The sequence below is a fragment of the Hypanus sabinus genome, chromosome 21, assembly GCF_030144855.1.
Source record: "Hypanus sabinus isolate sHypSab1 chromosome 21, sHypSab1.hap1, whole genome shotgun sequence".
Lineage (NCBI taxonomy): Eukaryota > Metazoa > Chordata > Chondrichthyes > Myliobatiformes > Dasyatidae > Hypanus > Hypanus sabinus.
Window position 1 is genome coordinate 61,713,710 of NC_082726.1, and position 19,117 is coordinate 61,732,826.

A 19,117-nucleotide genomic window follows, 5' to 3' on the forward strand; every position below is an offset into this window, starting at 1 on the left:
CTGCCACCGGACACCGGCGTCGCCCGAACTCGCGGCCGAAAGAGCGAAAGGATAGCCGGAGAGGGAGCGGGTCCGACGGCTGGGGTTACACCCACCCCCTGAAGTCCCAGGAGCCGAGGAGCGGGCTGAAGGATCGGCAGCTGGGGGTTGAGGGAGCGCCTCGGGACCCGCACTAGCCTGCGGCCGCTCCTCGCGACGGAACGTCACCGCGCGTTGCCCAAGAGACACCGCTCGCGCTCCTCGGCCGCGACCTGACCTGGCGGATCACATGACACTTTGTGTTCACGTGACATCAATCAGCTGTTTGGTCATATGGTCGGTTCGTTGGTCGGGTACGCACGATTTCGCTTTGGGTCACATGATTTGTCGCCCACCTAGTTACTCTTTATTCCCTGCCCAATCCTGGACCAGCAGAGACATCTCTATTTGCATCCGTATTTCCTTTCATCCCGAAATTCAAAGATTTGTCTTACAAGTTAATTCATCGTCTTTTAGGTACTGTACTTCATCCCCCAGAATACAATTCTGCAACTCTGTCCAAGTTCAGAGAGCATTCTTCCTTTATTTTGCTATGGAGAAGCATTTTCTCACTTCATCTCCCCTAAAGACAATCTACCCGGTTTCACACGTGACATTTCTCCCCCTCTGTAAGTTTATATTTCAAATAAACACTTTATTACTCCACACCTTCTCACACTCCCAACACATATAAGTAAAACATCCCCAAGGAATCCCCCTATTCAGAAATGCTTCACAAACCTTATTTACTGCTTCGTAAAAGCACAATTTTCAGCCATTCCAACTCACAAAGGTACTCTTCTTTCAACTTTCCATTTTTCCCCTAATCAACACATGCTTCCTTAATCTTCTTATTGCAACCTCAGCTACAGCTCTTCGTGCTGATTTGGTCCAAGAATTGCTAATCCCATTGCGTGATTGGATTTTATTATTTGCATCCCAAAGCTCTTCCAAAAAGGTGGTGGTTGTAACCAAGGAGCTGTAGCAATTTCCCTCCCATTCATTTAGGGTAGCAGGTCAGCTGAATGAGCTCTGGTACCCAAGAGATGGTGTTTTATCTAATTGAGGTGAAAAAAAATATTAAAAGCTTCACTTGAGTAAAGAGAGAACTGAATCCATCTGTAATTAAAGCCAAAACAGAACAGACGCAGGAACTCTAAATTTAAAACAGAAGCTGCTGGAAGTACAGTATTCACATGGGCAAGTAGCATTTGTGGAGATTTTTGCTTGATCATACTGTATTAGAACTGAGAAATTTTAGAAGGATCAGCATTCAATGTAAATTTATTATCAAAGTACATATATATCACCATATACAACCCTAAGATTCATTTTCTTACAGGCATTCTCAATAAGTCCAATAACCATAACAGAATCAATGAAAGACCACACCAACAGGGCTGACAACCAGTGTGCAAAATACAATAGACTATGCAAACACAAAAAAGAAAGAAAAAAGATGTAGTAATTAATTAATAAGCAATAAATATCGAGAACATGAGATGAAGAGTCATTGAAAGTGAACTGAAAGATTGCGGGAAGAGTTCAGTAATGGGGCAAAAGAATGTATCCCTTCTGGTTCAAGGTTGAGGGGTAATAACTGTCTCTGAACCTGGTGGTGTGAATTCTGAGGCTCCTGTACCTTCTTCCTGATGGCAGCAATGAAAAGAGAGCATGACCAGGGCGGTGGGGGTCCCTAATGATGGATGCTGCTTTCCTGCAACAAATGCATAACTGCACTTACGTGCTGGGCCCAGGACAGATCCTCTGAAATGATAAAACTGAGAAATTTAAAGTTGTTCACCCTCTCCAACACTGATCCTCCGATGAGGACTGGCTCACAGACCTCCAGTTTCTTCCTCCTGAAGTCAATAATCAGCTCCTTGGTTTTGCGTTGAGCGAGAAAATGTTGTTGTGGCACCACTCGGCCAGATTTTCAATCTCTCTCCATATTTGAATTGTCTACATCTTTGATTTGGCCAGAGACAGTGGTGTCATATGGCACTGGAGCTGTGCTTAACCCCACAGTCATAAGCATACAACACTCTCAGTTTCTGGTGCACCTGTGGTGACGGATATTGTTCAGGAAATGTTCTTGCCAATCTGAACTGACTGGAACCTACAAGGTGAGGAAATTGAGGAACCAATTGCACAAGAAGGTATTGAGGCAATGGCCGTGATGCTTATTGATTAGTTTTGAGGATAGTATTGAATGCCCAACTGTAGGCGAAAGGAACATCCTAATGTATGCATCTTTGCTGTCCTGATGTGCCAGGGTTGAGTGAAGAGCCAATGAAATGGTATCTGCTGATGATCTGCAGTGTCAATAGGCAAATTGGAGCAGATCCAAGTCACTTCTCAGACAGGATATATTTCATCATCAACCTCTCAAAACACTTCATCGCAGTGGATGTAAATGCTGTGGGATGATAAGTTACCAGGTTGTTCTTAGGCACCGGCATAATTAAAGCCTGCTTGAAGCAGGTGGATACCTCAGACTGCTGAAGTAAGAGGCTAAAGATCTCAGTGAACGTGCCTGTGGCTGTACCCCTTGACAATAAGTACTCCTGCATGAGTACTACTGGGGGGACAGCCTACCTGGGGGAAGCAAAAATGGCCGCACCTCTGGCACAGAGTCTGGCCCTATGGCTCAGAAAGGTAGGGAAAGGAAGAAGATGGCAGCAGTGATAGGAGATTCTATAGTTAGGGGGTCAGACAGGCGATTCTGTGGAGGCAGGAAAGAAGCACTGATGGTAGTTTGCCTCCCAAGTGCCAGGGTCTGGGATGTTTCTGATCGCATCCACGATATCCTGAAGTGGGAAGGAGAACAGCCAGAGGTTGTGGTACATATTGGTACCAATGAAACAGGCAGGAAAAGGGAGGAGGTCCTGAATGCAGACTACAGGGAGTTAGGAAGGAAGTTGAGAAGCAGGACCACAAAGGTAGTCATCTTAGGATTACTGCCTGTGCCACAAGACAGTGAGTATTGGAATAGAGTGAGGTGGAGGATAATTGCGTGGCTGAGGGATTGGAGCAGGGGACAGGGATTCAGATTTCTGGATCATTGGGACCTCTTCTGGGGCAGGAGTGACCTGTACAAAAAGGACGGGTTGCACTTGAATCCCAGGGGGACCAATATCCTGGCAGGGGGGTTTGCAAAGGCTATTAGGGAGAGTTTAAACTAGGATTGCTGTGGGGTGGGAAACAAATTTAAGAGATTGAGGAAGAGGCAGTTGACTCACAAATAGAGAAAGCTTGGAGGCAGTGCGAGAGGGAGGATAGGTTGACAGGTGACAGAGAAGGGATATGCTCAAACCGATGATTTGAGATGTGTCTATTTTAATGCAAGTATTATGAACAAAGTGGATGAGCTTAGAGTATGTATCAGTACTTGGAGCTATGATGTTGTGGCCATTACAGAGATTTGGATGGCTCAGGGGCAGGAATGGTTACTTCGAGTGCCAGGCTTTAGGTGTTTCAGAAAGGACAGTGAGGGAGGCAAAAGAGGTGGAGGCGTGGCGTGGCGTGGATCAAAGATAGTGTCATGGCTGCAGAAAAGAAGGAAGACATGGAAGGATTGTCTACGGAGTCTCTGTGGGTGGAAGTTGGGATCAGGAAGGGGTCAATAACTCAACTGGGTGTTTTTTTATAGACCACCTAATAGTAACAGGGACATTGAGGAGCAGATAGGGAGACAGATTCTGGAAAGGTGTAATAATAACAGGGTTGTCACAGTGGAAGATTTTAAATTCCCAAATATCGATTGGCACGTCCCTAGAGCAAGGGGTTGAGATGGGGTGGAGTTTGTTAGGAGTGTTCATGAAGGTTTCTTGACACAATATGTAGATAAGCCTACTTGATTTGGTATTGGGAAATGATATTGGTCAGGTGTCAGATCTCTCAGTGGGAGAGCATTTTGGAGATAGTGATCACAATTCTATCTCCTCTACCATAGCATTGGAGAAGGATAGGAATAAACAAGTGAGGAAAGTGTTTAATTGGAGTAAGGGGAAATACAAGGCTATCAGACAGGAACTTGGAAGCATAAATTGGGAACAGATGTTCTCAGGGAAATGTACAGCAGAACTATGGCAAACGTTCAGGGGATATTTGTATGGGGTTCTGCGTAGATACGTTCCAATGAGACAGGGAAAGGATGGTAGGGTACGGGAACCATGGTGTACAAAGGCTGTTGTAAATCTAGTCAAGAAGTAAAGAAGAGCTTACAAAAGTTTCAAAATACCAGGTAATGATAGAGATCTAGAAGATTATAAGGCTTGCAGGAAGGAGCTTAAGAAAGAAATTAGGAGAGCCAGAAGGGGCCATGAGAAGGCCTTGGCAGGCAGGATTAAGGAAAACCCCAAGGCATCTTATGAGTATGTGAAGAGCAAGAGGATAAGACATGAGAGAATAGGACCCATCAAGTGTGACAGTGGAAAAGTGTGTATGGAACCAAAGGAGATAGCAGAGATACTTAATGAGTACTTTGCTTCAGAATTCACTACAGAAAAGGATCTTGGCAATTGTAGGGATGACGTAGAGTGGACTGAAAAGCTTGGAGCGACGGAGAATGACCTGATAGAGCTGTATAAGATGATGAGAAGCTTTGATTGTGTGGATAGTCAGAGGCTTCTTCCTGGGGTTGAAATGGCTTGCACAAGAGGGCATTGTTTTAAGGTGCTTGGAAGTAAGTGCAGAGGAAATGTGAGTGCGTGGAATGGGCTGCCAGCGACGGTGGTGGAGGCGAATATGATAGGGTCTTTTAAGAGACTCCTGGATAGGTACATGGAGCTCAGAATAGTAGAGGGCCGTGGGTAACCCTAGGTAATTTCTAAGGTAAGGATATGTTCGGTACAGCTTTGTGGGCCAAAGGGCCTGTATTGTGCTGTAGGTTTTCTATGTTATAATAATGTTGTCCATACCAGTGTGCCTCAACCAAGATTTCCCCTCTGTCATGATTAACAGGACTCTAAACTCTCTCTGTTAAATTTCCCACGCTTATGCTCTCCTTTCTGTGGAAGTCCTCCACTTCCATAGAACCAGGTCAACATTCAAAACTTTCACCATCAGCCTCCAAAACTTTCACCATCATGAGTCCAACACAATATAATTGTTCCCCTTCCAGCATTCCAACGCAACTGTTGCCTCAACCTAATTGATGGATGCCTCAAAAATGGGGGCAACTATTGCGTCTGTGCACAACTACATAGCAATCAAATAAAGAACACACATGCGGGAGATGGCTTTAACTGGTGTATGTGCATGAGACAGAGAGAATGATGCGATATAAAACTGTATATGTACAAAATATTCAATTTCCTTTTCATAAACCCATGTTCCTAATAAACATGTTTTCACAATAACAGTGCATAACTAACTTCACAATTCTAAAGGTTCAATCTTTTGGATGGCGCGCTGTTTCTTTCAGGACAGCGCCTCTGGACCTGTGGAGTGGCATCAGGTTTGGCAGATTTTCTGTCGATGTTAACATTCTTGTCACGCCTCTGGACCTGTGGAGTGGCATCAGATCTGGTAGGTGTCTTCTCTAAGACAGCGTACTCAGTCTCAGGTGTCACGTTGCTGTCAGTGACATCATCTCTGAGAGAGAAGTCCAGTGGCTGTTATGTGTCCGTCTTGCTATATGTGGTTGACTCTGCTGTGTTCTTTAGTTGAGAATCCCATATCTGGTCCACATGACTCATCTCCAAAATCCACTCTGTAGATCAGTGTGTACCAGTTCTTGTAGCTATCCTATCAGGCATCCACTTGTCTTCTCGGTAATCAAGTGCTAGGACTTCCTGTCCAATCTTGAAGCTTCTTGCTGCTTCTCTTGGCAACGGAGTAAACAGTTTATTCTGCATAGATCTGGTCTCAGGATGTATATGCGAGATCTCAGATTCCTGTATGTGAGCAGCATTGCAGGTGTTTGATTTGTCATTGCGTGAACAGAGTTCCAAAACACAAAAGGGATGTTGTCCACCTTGTGCAGTACAGAAATGTCCTCTTTGTCCACTGCTTTAGTGGACTTCTTGAAAGTTTGGATAAACCTTTCAGCTAACCCATTCGTTGCTGGGTGGTGAGGAGCTGACTTGAAACGTTTGATGCCATTTTTCTTCATGAAGTCAGAATTCTTCTGACGTGTATTGTGGTCCATTGTCACTCACAATCTGTTCTGCTAAGCCATTTGTGGCAAAGATAGTCCTCAGAGTGGAGACAGTCTTTGCTGAGGTGGTTGACTTCATTGGTAAAACCCCCGGCTACTTCGAATGAGCATCCACAGCGATCAGAAACATGGAGTCCATGAATGGCCCAGCAAAGGCAATATGCACTCTTTGCCATGGTGAAGGTGAACACTCACATGGGTGTAACGCTGCCTCTGGGGATGCACTTTGAACTTTTTGGCATCCCAAGCAGCTTGTAGGCAAGCCTTCGATCTATTTATTTATTCCCTTCTCAAACACCTTCTCATTAGCATTAAGCAGCTGTGCCAGTCTCTGGTTAGTGCTACCATTTGGGCTGCAGTTGCCTCTTGATGTCACACTGAGAGCTTTGATTGAGTGTCAGTCTTTTTATCAACCATTCATGCCTGAGAAGTGCTGACCCTCTGCTTTTCAGCCCATAAAGGATAACTGACTCTTGTGAGTGCTTTGACTATGCATGCCACATACAAGCCTGTCCCTTATGCTTCAGAAAATTCATCCCTTAAGTCACTGTATTTGGAAAGTTTGCACAGTTCTGCAATGTATTCTGAAATGCTTTCATCTTTTCACTGGTTCTTTTTGTAAAATCTGAATCTCCCAGCTATTACCTGCAGTTTAGGGCTCAATGATATTGTAAAATTGTAAGAATTTTGTCAAACATCTTTCTTGCTGGCTTTGCAGGGTTTACTAAGTTGTGTAAGAGACTGTACGTTCTTGCACCCATTAAGCTAAAAAGCGTAGGGACTTTATTTTGCTACTCCACATTGTTTGCATTACAATACAGTTCCACCCTCTCAATATATGACTCCCAGCCTTCATTAGCATTATCAAATTCATCAACCTTCCTGACTGAAGCCATCGCCATGTTATTTTCACTTTAAATTCAGCACATTTTTCACTATTAGTCATGGATCCTTTGGCTTTCTCATGCTGTTTAAGACAGACAGACAGACAGACAGACATACTTTATTGATCCCAAGGGAAATTGGGTTTCGTTACAGCCGCACCAACCAAGAATCCACCAACAGTAAAGCTCTTACTGTTTTGTCCCGTAACTGTCAGTGCAGTTCGTGATATTCTCTGACCTGTAGGTTTGAACTTGTCACCAATATTTTGTGCACAACTATATATCAATTAAATAAAAAGTATGCACGAGATGCTTTAACTGGTGTGTGTGGAGAGAGAGAGAGAGAGAGAGAGAGAGAGAGAGATGCATATAACAGATTAATTCATAGCACTAAGGGGGGAGGTTATTGCTCTAAAAGAAATAGATCCATACATTACAGCATCCCCTCCCCATCCAGGACATGCCCTTTTCTCATTACTACTATCAGAGAGGTACAGAAACTTGGAGACATATCGTCAGCCTTTTAGGAACAACTTCTTTCCTTTCACAATCAGATTTCTGAAAGGACAATGAACCAGTGAACTCTACTTCACTAATTTTTTGCTTTTTTTGTTCTTAAAAATATTTTTATTTCAATTTATAGCACATTTTATGTATTGCACCGTACTGCTGCCACAAAACAACAAATTTCACAACATATGTTAGTGATAATAAACTTGATTCTGATTCTGTTGCCTCAGCAACACCATCATTTATTCTTCTGTAATGACCAACCACAGGTGTTTTTCTTTAATTGCCAAGTTTAAGGGTCATGGGACAATGGGCAGGCATGGAGATACCGTCCAGTTATTACCTAATAGCAGATTGGATTTCAGAAACTGATTGGTCTGCCCTGAGAGTCAACCTGAGGGAATAAAAATGCATTGATCTTCATTTCTAGTATGTGTCTGCTTCGATCCTGCTGGACAAAGTTCAAAGTAAATTTATTATCAAAGTATGTATATGTCACCAACTTCTTCTCAGAGATTCATTTCCTTGCAGACATTCATGGTAGAACAGAGAAATACAATAGAATCGATGAAAAACTACACATAATCAGACAAGCAACCAATACACAAAAGACGACAAACTTTACATTATTCCAAAGCAATATTTCTTTGAACATATATCCAGTCTTTTGGAATATCATTTCTCTGTCATAAAAAATGTATGGTTCTGATGTAGACTTGTTTCCTTCATGAGACCTCATTCAAAATTCATGCTCCACAATTCCCTGAAAATGCTTTCAGATCCATCTTAGGCAAATCTACTGTGCATATGCTAAACTGATTGAAGGGCAATACAGGCAATGGAGAAAATGATCTCCTGAGCAAATCAATCAGCTCTCTGAGCTTCACTCTCGAGAAAATTCACCTCATTTAGAAAACGTAAATCGGAAGAGAAAGTTTCACGTTGACATTAAAGAGAGAATGTTTCTGTTCAATGACCTTTTGACATAATTTGAAAAATAAAATCCAAATAAGCCAACACTTTAGCATGATGGTTAGCATAGTGCTGTTGCTGTGCCAGCCACCAGGATTCAATTCCTGTTGCTGTCTAAAAGCAGTTTGTACGTTCTCCCATAACCGTGTGGGTTTCCTCCCAGTGCTCTGGCTAAGTGTCCCAGCTGTGGGCAGCAGCTCAGCAACTCCCTTGCATAGATTGTGTCTACACTTCTTGCTGCCTCAGTAATCACCATCATCTTCACTGCTATGCGCCCCGTGATGACACCGACCTAAGACGTTCTCTTTTCTCCCCAAGACCATCAGGCAGAAGATACAAAAGTATGAAAGCACGACCCACCTGCTCAAGTACAGCTTCTATCCCACTATTATAAGATTATTGAAATGGTTAATTTATTATCGAAGTATGTATGCAGTAGATAACTCTGAGAATCCTCTTCTCCAGATACTGAGAAAACGAAGAAAACCATGGCATCATCCGAAGTAAAAACATCAGACCCACACCCCCCCCATACTATAAAGAAAAGCAACATGGTCATCAACCCCCCCAAAACCCCTCCCCAACAAAAAAACTAACAAAATGCACCAACGAGAAAGAATGGGCAGAAATGCAAAATGTAGACCCATAAGACTGATACAAGTCCACAGTCCTTAGTCCTTTCCATAAGTGCAGAACCTCAGTGACATCCTCTGACAGCTTCAAGAAAAAGAGATCCCACTCGAATGTAGAGGCCTACGCTCTGGCAACACAGTCAGAAAGAGCGTAAACACAGAAAATAAACACCAGAAGACTGCAAAAGTTCACAGTCCATAGTCCAATCCATAAACACAGACCCTCTGAAACACGGTACCGCAGGATGGACTCTTGACCACATAATCTACATTATGGCCTTGCACATTATTTGTCTGCCGCATTTTCTCTGTAACTGTAATGCTGAATTCTGCACTGTTAATGAATTTTTCCCTTGTACTACCTCAAAGTACTGACAAGATTAAATGCTCTTTACATATGGTAGACATGGATTCAATTACCTTGGTACATGTGACAATAAACCAATTCACCAGAGATGCATTTGGAGACTCCATCTCCATCCCGACTATCAACACAGGTGCACCTCAAGCTATGGGCTTAGGCCTCTGCTTTAATCTTGAGTTAAATAAGTTATTTTTCTTGGTATATCGCATCCCTTTCTCTTTTCCGTTGGTGTTTGCACATTATTGTTGGATATACTTAAGGTGGAGGTTGATAGGTTCTTGATTAGGAAGGCATCAAAGGTTACGGGAGAAGGCAGGAGACTGGGACTGAGAGGGTAATAAATCAGCCAAATTGGAACAATGGAGCAGGCTTGATGAGCTGAATAGCCTAACTCTGCTCCAATGCCTTATGGTTTATCGCATTTCACACTTATTTCAAATTTACCAATTATCCCTCTTCCAGACCTACCTTTTGTTATTTGCTCAGTTCCTTTGCTAAGCTCTTTTTCCTATCTATATCACTGCTGGTCTCACTCACTCACTCACTCCTGTCTTCACACCCTTTCTCCTTTGCATCCTTTTATTGCCTTCATACTTCCTCCATTTTCCTTCAATCTTTAAGCAGGTTCTATCTATCTATCTATCTATCTAACTAATCAACTATGTACACCCTATCCTCATTATATGTGTCTTCAGTCTACGTGGATTCACAGTTATGTGAGGAACCTATTTCTACCAACATATCCTTATATGAATCCAAAACTCACAGTTATGTGAGGAGCACTGCTTTCCCGCCCATATAAGTCACGTGCGCACATCTCACAGTCTCACTTCCGTCAGTCTCTCATTGGTTTAGGCAATGTATGAATGTGCGATCTTGCGCTCTTAAACTTTTATTGTTTTTACGTACTGTGCAGTGAACCGCTTGAAATATTTACCTATGCCTCCTGAGCGTTCGATGTTAAGTCCTGGGCCATCAGCCAAGCGGCAGTGAACCATTTTAACACAAGAAAAAAAGTTGGAAATTATAAACAGGGTGGCGTCAGATGAGACTGGGCTTTTTTGGAAGTGTATAGCGAAACGTACTTACGTAAGTACGGGTGAGAAAACTGCGTCAGGTTTCAAGACAGCAAAGGATAGATTGACTTTGCTTATGCGTTCCAATGCTGAAGGAGACTGTAAGATGAAGCCTCTCTTAGTGTACCATTCACTAAACCCCCATGCTGTTAAGGGTTTGAGTAAGAATATGTTTCCTGTCCACTGGGCAGCTAACAAGAAAGCATGGGTCACTTTGAAGACCGGTTTGCTAATCATTTTGTTGCTGAGGCTGAGTGCTACTGCCGGGAACAGAACCTTGTCTTTCAAGTTCTTTTGTTGCTTGACAATACACCAGCCCATCCTAAAAATTTGGACAGCATTCATCCTAATATAACAGTGTGTTTCCTGCTGCCTAACACATCTCTAATTCAACCACTTGACTAAGGTGTGTTATCCACATTAAAGGCGTATTTTTTACGGCGAACTATCTCTCAGATGCTGCAAGCAACAGACGATTTTGAAAATGCCGGGAGTTTACCAACAGTGAGGGAATGGTGGAAGTCCTTCAACATCAGACATGCCACCAACAACATTGATGAATCCTGGAAAGAGGTCAGGTCCGTGAGAATTCTGTGAGTCTTCCTTCACCCCTTGCTGTCCTTGATGATCCTGATGACACACAACCATCCACCTCATCCATGTAAAGCTGCCTGACACCACAACAACCACTCACCTCCCGGAGCCAACACACCTGCCACTGTTAGTGAGTACTGTACTCCTTAGTATGTCAACTTTCTATGATTTATTATGTTGAATATTACCTTAAATTGATTAAATATAATACAAATGTTAACTTGTGGTACTGCTTTTGTGTTGTATTGGTATGACAATGTGAATAAATTACAGATAAAACATATTTAGGAAGTCCTCTGGAACGCATCCCTGCTTTCTCCATTTAAATAATTATTCACATTATGTGATTTCACATCATGCATTGATTGCGAGGAATGGATCCCCTGCATATAACGAGGATAGGGTGTATTGATTGATGAATTGTCATAGGAAAACATCATCTATCATCAAAGATCCGCACTACCTGGGCTGTGCTCTCTTCTTACTGCTGCCATTGGGAAACTGGTACAGGAGCCTCCAGACTCATATCACCAGGATCAGGACCAGTTATCACCCTTCAACCATCAGATTCTTGAACCAGTGGAGATAACTTCACTCACCCCATCACTGAACTGTTCCCACAACCTATGGACTCACTTTCAAGGACTAATTCTCGATACTTATTGCTTATTTATTTATTATTATTATTATTTTGTTTGTTTTTTTTTCTTTTTGTATTTTCAGAGTTTGTTGTCAATTGCATATTGTTTTCTTGTCTGTCTTTGCTGTGTGCAGTTTTTCATTAATTCTTTGACTCACGGGAATGATGTACAAACTTTCTTACAAATGGCGCTGGAATTGAAGTCTGATCTCTGATGATCAGTAATTCAGTCTTGTGATATTTTCTAATGAAGTACTCTGGTTGCAACATGCCAAAATGCTGAACTGAGGTCAAATGGGCGTGTTATACTGAGATTTAACTATTGATCCTTGATTGATGGAGGCCACGGCTTTTCCAGAGTACTTGTCTGCCCAATCTGTAAATAATAATTATCAATCTATTCAACAGGCCAAAGCAATTACTTTCCAGCACAGTTGATGTAAATAAATTATCAGTGGAAGTAGTGAAGTTATTCCTATGTAAAGCCAAGCAAAATGTTCAACCGTGAAATAATCCTTCTTATGAGATAGCCATAGATTCATAGAGTAGCACCACACTGAAGCAAGCCCTTTGGCCCATCTAAACTATTAGTCTGCCTAGTCCTATCGACCTGCACCCGGATCATAGCCCTCCGATCAATGTACCTATCCAAATTCCACTTAAGTGTTGAAATTGAACCCGCATCCAGCACTTCTGCTGGCAGCTTGTTCCACACTCTGAGTGAAGAAGTCCCCACTCACGTTCCCCTTAAACATTTCATCTTTCACCCTTAACCCATGAGCTCTAGTTCAGTGGGAAATGCCTGCTTGCATTTGCGCTATCTATACTCTCATTTTTCTGTTATAGGTTCCTTAAGGTTCCTATAGCTGGGGGTGGTGGTGGGGACAAGCTCCCACTACCTATTAAATGCTTCCAATGGCGTACGTCTCAAATAGCCTCTGACAACCAAGTCCAACTCCTGGTCTTCACGTGTGGCTTAGCGACTAAGCCAGGTGGAACCATTTCTACTGACAGGACAAGGGGCAAAGGCGGTTACTGGCACGTTAAAACCAATTGCTTCGGGCAAATGGGGCTCGTCAGCTGTCGTGGTCAGCTCACCTCTGAGAAGGGAAACTCTGATCTCAAACGTCCGCTGCCTTGCTGCTATACCCACTCGTGGGGAAGGCTTCAGGAGTAAATCTGGAGCTGGAGTCCCTAAGGCAGTCTTATGTTGAGTTCAACACTGACTGGCAACTCCTGCAACACTGCTGGTGCCAAACTGACTCTGCCTCTGCTGTTCCTTTGAGTTCATCAGCTGTGTGGAGAGGGGGAGCTTGCTACATGGGCAACAGCTTGCTCTCCATACTGTACTGCTCTGGCTTGTGTATCTAGACAGCTAGGATGCAACATCCATGGCGACCGTGACCAGTGGAGGCCCCATACTCTGTATTCCTGAGTTCCCTCCCTATACTTTGTATGGTCCTCATGAACAGTTCTGAGCATTGATCTTTAATAATCTATGTAGCTTCCTCAACTGCAGGGTAATTTATAAATATAGCACCACAGACAATAATCAAGGACCATTCCAAGTTGCTTAAAGCTGCTAGCTACACTGGGATTCTGTGAAAGGAAGCAATGCAATTTGAACTACCATCAAACCATAAAACCATGAGTCATTAGAGTAGAAGTAGGCTATTCAGCCCATTGATTCTGCTCCACCATTTGACCATGGCTGATTTATTATCCCTCTCAACCCCACTCTCTTCCCATAACCTAACTCATTAAGAACCTAATGTCTACACAAAATTAATAAAAACAATTTGTTTGGCTTTCTACATCATCTATTGTTTATTAAAAATGATGTGCACTCATACAGGATTTAGAAACATTGAGACATAGAAATGTAGAAGCATTTGGCCCTTTTGGCCCATTGAGGATGGTCTTGTCAATCAAATGAACATCATTGATCTTCGATCTCAATACCATCTTCTTGTGCTCTCTGCCATCTCCTCCCATGTGTCCAGAACTCTATCCCCTACCTAGATATATTTAGCATCTCGACTTCCACATCCTTTGGTTGAAGAGAACTCTATAGACCAGCCATCCTTTGTGTATTTCTCCACTGTTCTACCATCAATCTGCTGCAACCCTCTCTGTTAAATTGTTGTCTTAGGTAAAGAGATCAAAACCACACAAAAAAAAATTCCAGATGGGGTCTCACCAAGGCACTGCATATATATGTTAAGACATCCTTGCTCCTCCGCACAAAACCCTTTGCAATTAAAGCTAGCACAACATTGGTCTTTGTAACTGCTTGCTAAATTTGCATGTTTGTTTTCAATGATCAGTGTAGGAGGACAGTCAGGTCTCTCAACATTTTCCAGTGTATCATTAGTTTAATAACACTGTGTTTCAGTTTCTTTTCTACTGAAATGGACAACTTTACATTTTTACAAGTTACACTGCATCTCCCATGTACTTGTCCACTCACATAATTTGTCGAAAATGCTCTGAAAGCTCTTTCCAGCCTTTTTTTTAATAAGTTGCAAGCAGCGCAGTAGCGTAGCAATTAGTGCAATCCTTTGCAAATTGGGTTCAATTCCCGCCTGTAAGGAGTTTGCATATCCATCCCATGAATGGGTGGGTTTCCTCTGAAATTCTGAAGACATACGAGTTAGGCTTAGTGAGTTGTAAGAATGCTGTTGGCGATGGAAGTGTGACAACACTTGCGGGCACAATCCTCAACTGTGCCGGTCATCGGCACAAAACGACACATATTACTACACATTTCAAATTAAATGTGATAACTAAACCTAATCTTTAAATATTTTTTGTCAGTAACAAATTTGAAGATGTTATGATTGATTCTCTCAGCAAAATAATTTCTTTTTGGTGAACACCATATTACACTATGAACGTTAACATACAAATGATGTTACAATTTCATGAATTAATTATGTTATTAGACATATATAATCTAACTCAGAGAACAAGAAGACAACATAAATATTTCAGAGATATTTAAAATAATGTAATTTGTAACAAAGGAGGAAGGACAGAAGATCTGCAGCTTTTCTTTTAGTTCTAATTCCGCTGATAAATTTGATGCAGGTATGTATCAGGCTGTGATGGAGATGTTTTCATTGGAACCTTAATGTGTTGTTGAGTTTATAGTCACAGAGGCTAATAGCATTTATGAATGCATGCTCTGAAACAACTAGCTACAAACAGCATAAATATTGTTGTAAATGAGCTGAAGCCGCAAGTATATCATATCAGCTGATGGGAGGAAATAATACATATAATCCATTTCCTTACATCACTATTTGAAATAGATCTGAACTATAAAATTTATTTTCAAATTAATTTTACTGCGACCTGTAATGTAAATAGAAGCCACATGAAATAATTCCGTGTGTCAATTGTGCTGTCTGTCACCTCTCACCCTGACTCAGTAGCATAGCAGTTAGTGTAATGCTTTAGGGGAGCAATAAAGGTCATTCATCTCTGGTGTTGATCAGGGCTTCCTCACTGGCTCAGAGGGTCGTCTTTCACTACCGTCAATCACGCAAGCCCAGGATGAAGACTCAGGAATACCAGCACACACCGACGCAGAAGGATTCTTCATGGCTGTTTCTGTAACAATTTTGCTTGGCCAGTCAGGGTTGTTAGCCCTGAGCTGAACCCCCGAACGTGGAAGTCCAGTGGAACCACTCTTTGACCTGTTTGGCCCTACCAAGAGCCAAAGCATAAAGCTTTAATTCCAGCCAACATAGCTCACTGGGTCATTGAGGCAAGCAAGCCTCCAAACCCTACAACATAGCGCCGGTGATCTGGGTTCTATTACCACTCCTGTCTGTGAGAAGTTTATATATTCTGTCTGGGACTGTATGGGTTTCCTCTTGAGTGCTCTGCTTTCCCCCCACAGTTCAAAAATGTACAGGTACTAGATTAATTGGTCACATGGATGTAATTGGGCAGCATGGGCAGCAAGTGCCCGTTACTGTGCTGTATCTCTACATGAAATAAATAAATCATTTATTATTATGCTATGGAAGATTGGTAATTCCAGTTCATATCAATAAACTGACCAGATCTCCAGTTTGATGCAATTTACCTTTTTGTAGTGTTAATGTCCTCTGCAAGATTTGATGTTCTTAATATTACTTGGTATAATAGGATCTTAAGTCTGAATAAAACAGAACATGTAAATATGAGGGCTGAGCAAAAAAAAAAGCATACGATCATAAGCACTGGAAAAAATGAAGAAGTGATTTTGAATTTAGATCAAATATATTTGCTCTAAAGGAAAAGAAATTTACTGGGAAACATACACTTTATTAGGTACACCTGCTCATGAATGCAACTATCTAATCAGCCAATCATGTGGCAGCAACTCAATGCATAAAAGCATGCAGACATGGTCGAGAGGTTCAGTTGTTGTTCAGACCAAACATCAGAATGGGGAAGAAATGTGATCTAAGTGACTTTAACTATGAAATGATTGTTGGTGCCAGATGGGGTGGTTTGAGTATCTCAGAAGCTGATGATCTCCTGGTATTTTCACACACAACAGTCTCCAGAGGTTATAGACAATAATGCAAAAAACAAAAAAAAAACATCCAGTGAGCAGCAGTTGTGTGTGTGAAAATCCTAGAAGATCAGTAGTTTGAAAATAGTCAAGCCACCCCATCTGACACAAACGGTTAAACCCATGGTTAAAGTCACTTAGATCATATTTCCTCCCCTTTCTGATGCTTGGGCTGAATAACAACTCAATCACTTGACCTCATCTGCATGCTATTATGAAAAGTGACCAAGCCTCAGCCCAGACATGGACCACTTATTTATTCCTCTCCATAGATGCTGCCTGAGGTGTCGAGTTCCTCCAGTATTTTGTGTGTCATTCTGGATTTCTGTAGAAACTCGCGTTTAAAGTTTATGAAAAACTATACATAAACAAAGACTGACAAACAGCAAGCATTTGTTCCTCACAGCTGTAACATTTCTGCTCAAGTCAGTAGGTTTATTATCCCCTGCCAGATCTAATAAGGCAGAGGTTGAGCAAACAAGTTCCTTAGAGCAAATGCTGAGACTTCCAGTAAGTTCATGTTCTGTTGCTAATTTAGAGAGTCGTGCCAAACCAGCTCGCAGTAATCTGTCAGTGCATTTGGGACTAGTGTTTGGATATGCATGAGCTGACGTTCCAAACTTGCTGGCAAAATCCAGCAACATCTGGGGCAATATTATCTCGAGAGTGGCAAAGCTAAGGATTAGAATTCAGTAGAGGGCGAGGAGGAAATTTATAAAGGAAAAACTAAAGATTTAAACTACAAAGCTATAAACAAAGTCTCTATACAGATGTCTAAGTTATTCAATCTGCATAAATGATCTTGGATTTCTTTCAGGCAAAGAGACAAGCAATAATGGGGAATAAGGAAATGGCAGCTATATTAAATAAATGTTTTATGTTCTGTGCAGCCAAAGACACAAGCAAAATCTTCTATTGCACATTCAACAGGGCAGTGGAGAAGGTTTCTTTATGGCATGCTGGCTCTCGTCACTCAGTGTCACAGCTGACTTAGTAACTTCTTCAGTTTTAACCCTCCTCACACTGAATAGTGATGAACCCAATTGCAGAGAAAAGTCACACAAAACTAGAGGAAAATATCTACCAAGGTTTTACTGGACTCTTTAGCAGGCAATGTACAGGTCCAAAAAAAACTCACAGGCAAAGTCAAAATCAAAAAAATCCATTAACTAGAAAGTCAGATGTTAGCAATTCCTACCAACAAAGGCACAGCTTCATTTACAAGAACTAACAACAACAATAATAATAATAATAACAACAGCAACAACCACCCCCCCCCCCCCGGCCAGGAACTTATATAGGGCTACTAACAAGACACAGAGGACAACAATGAACTAATAATTAGCCTAATAGATAAGTGAGCAGGAAGCAGTTGGCATTGTCAACTCTGCCTCCCTCTGGTGGCCAGTTTGAGGTGTGGCACCTGGGGCACTGAGTACAGAGTTTGGAATGTCATGGTGCAGTTATTCAACATGTTGATGAGGCCGTATTTGGAACATCATGTTCAGTTTTGATCACCCAGCTTTAGGAAAGATGTCATTAAGCTGGAAAGAGTGAAGAGAAAATTTACAAGAATGATGCTGGGACTCGAGGTACTGAGTTATAACCATATAACATATAACAATTACAGCACGGAAACAGGCCATCTCGGCCTTTCTATTCCTCTCTTATGGAGAGAGGTAGAGAGGTTGGGGCTTTATTCATTGGACCATAGGAAACTGAGGATCTTGTTGAGATCTATAAAACCTTGAGGGGCATTGCTAGGGTGAATACACACAGTCTTTTTCCTGGTGTGGGAGAGCCAAGAACGAGATGACAGAGGTTTAGGGTATGAAGGGAGAGATTTAAAAAGAAAATCTTTCCATCTAGAGCAGGGGTTCCCAACCTTTTTATGCCATGGACCCCTACCATTAACTGAAGGGTCCATGGACCCCATGTTGAGAACCCCTGGTCTAAAGGGTGATCAATATATGGAATGAGCTGCCAGAGTATGAGGATGAGGCAAAAATAGTAAAACCATTTAAAGGACATTTTGGTACATACATGGATAGGAAGAGTTTAGAGGGATATGGGCCAAATATAAGTAAATGGAACAACCTTTTTGGGCACAATGGTTGGCATGGATGAGTTGGGCCGAAGGGCCTTATTTCTGTGCTGATTAAAGATCAAAAGTTCAAAGTACTTTTATTATCAAAGTGCATATATGATATTCATTTTCTTGCAGGTGTTCACAATGGAGCAAAGAAATACAATGGCATCACTGAAAAACTACACACAAAGACTGACAAACAACCAATCTGCAAAAGCAGAACTGTGCAAATGCTAAATAAATAAATTAACAAACAAACAAATAAATACATTAAATTAAATTAAATTAAATTAATAAATAATGCTGAGAACATGAGCTGCAGACAATGGTGAAGTGAGGCTGTTGGTTGTAGAATCAGATCAGTATTGATGTGAGTGAAGTTATCCACGCCGGTTCAAGAGCAGGATGCTTGAAGTGTAATAACCATTTTTAAACCTGGTGCTGCGGGACATAAGGCTCCCATACCTCCTTCCTGTTAGCACCATTGAGAAGAGAGCATGACCCTACTCTATGACTCTAAGAATCTGCGTCTATTTGGGAAGGCAACGGCTATGTTAATCTTTATTACAAAAGTGTTGAAGTGCAGGATTAAAGACTCACTTCTG

At 41.8% G+C, this 19,117-nt stretch overlaps 1 protein-coding gene across 4 annotated transcripts in view; it reads right to left on the bottom strand.

The window, feature by feature from the left end:
• The window catches only part of ogdhl (oxoglutarate dehydrogenase L), a 101,930-nt gene extending 101,582 nt beyond the window's left edge, over positions 1–348 (bottom strand). The window contains exon 1 of one of the 4 annotated variants that reach the window (XM_059946703.1): positions 257–348. In XM_059946703.1, coding sequence (XP_059802686.1) covers positions 257–293 — 37 coding nt within the window. In that variant the 5' untranslated portion in view covers positions 294–348. Of the gene's footprint in view, positions 1–95 lie in introns of all 4 variants that reach the window. The other 3 variants (XM_059946700.1, XM_059946701.1, XM_059946702.1) reach the window with 3 other exon arrangements.
• Between the last annotated feature and the right edge of the window lie 18,769 nt (positions 349–19,117).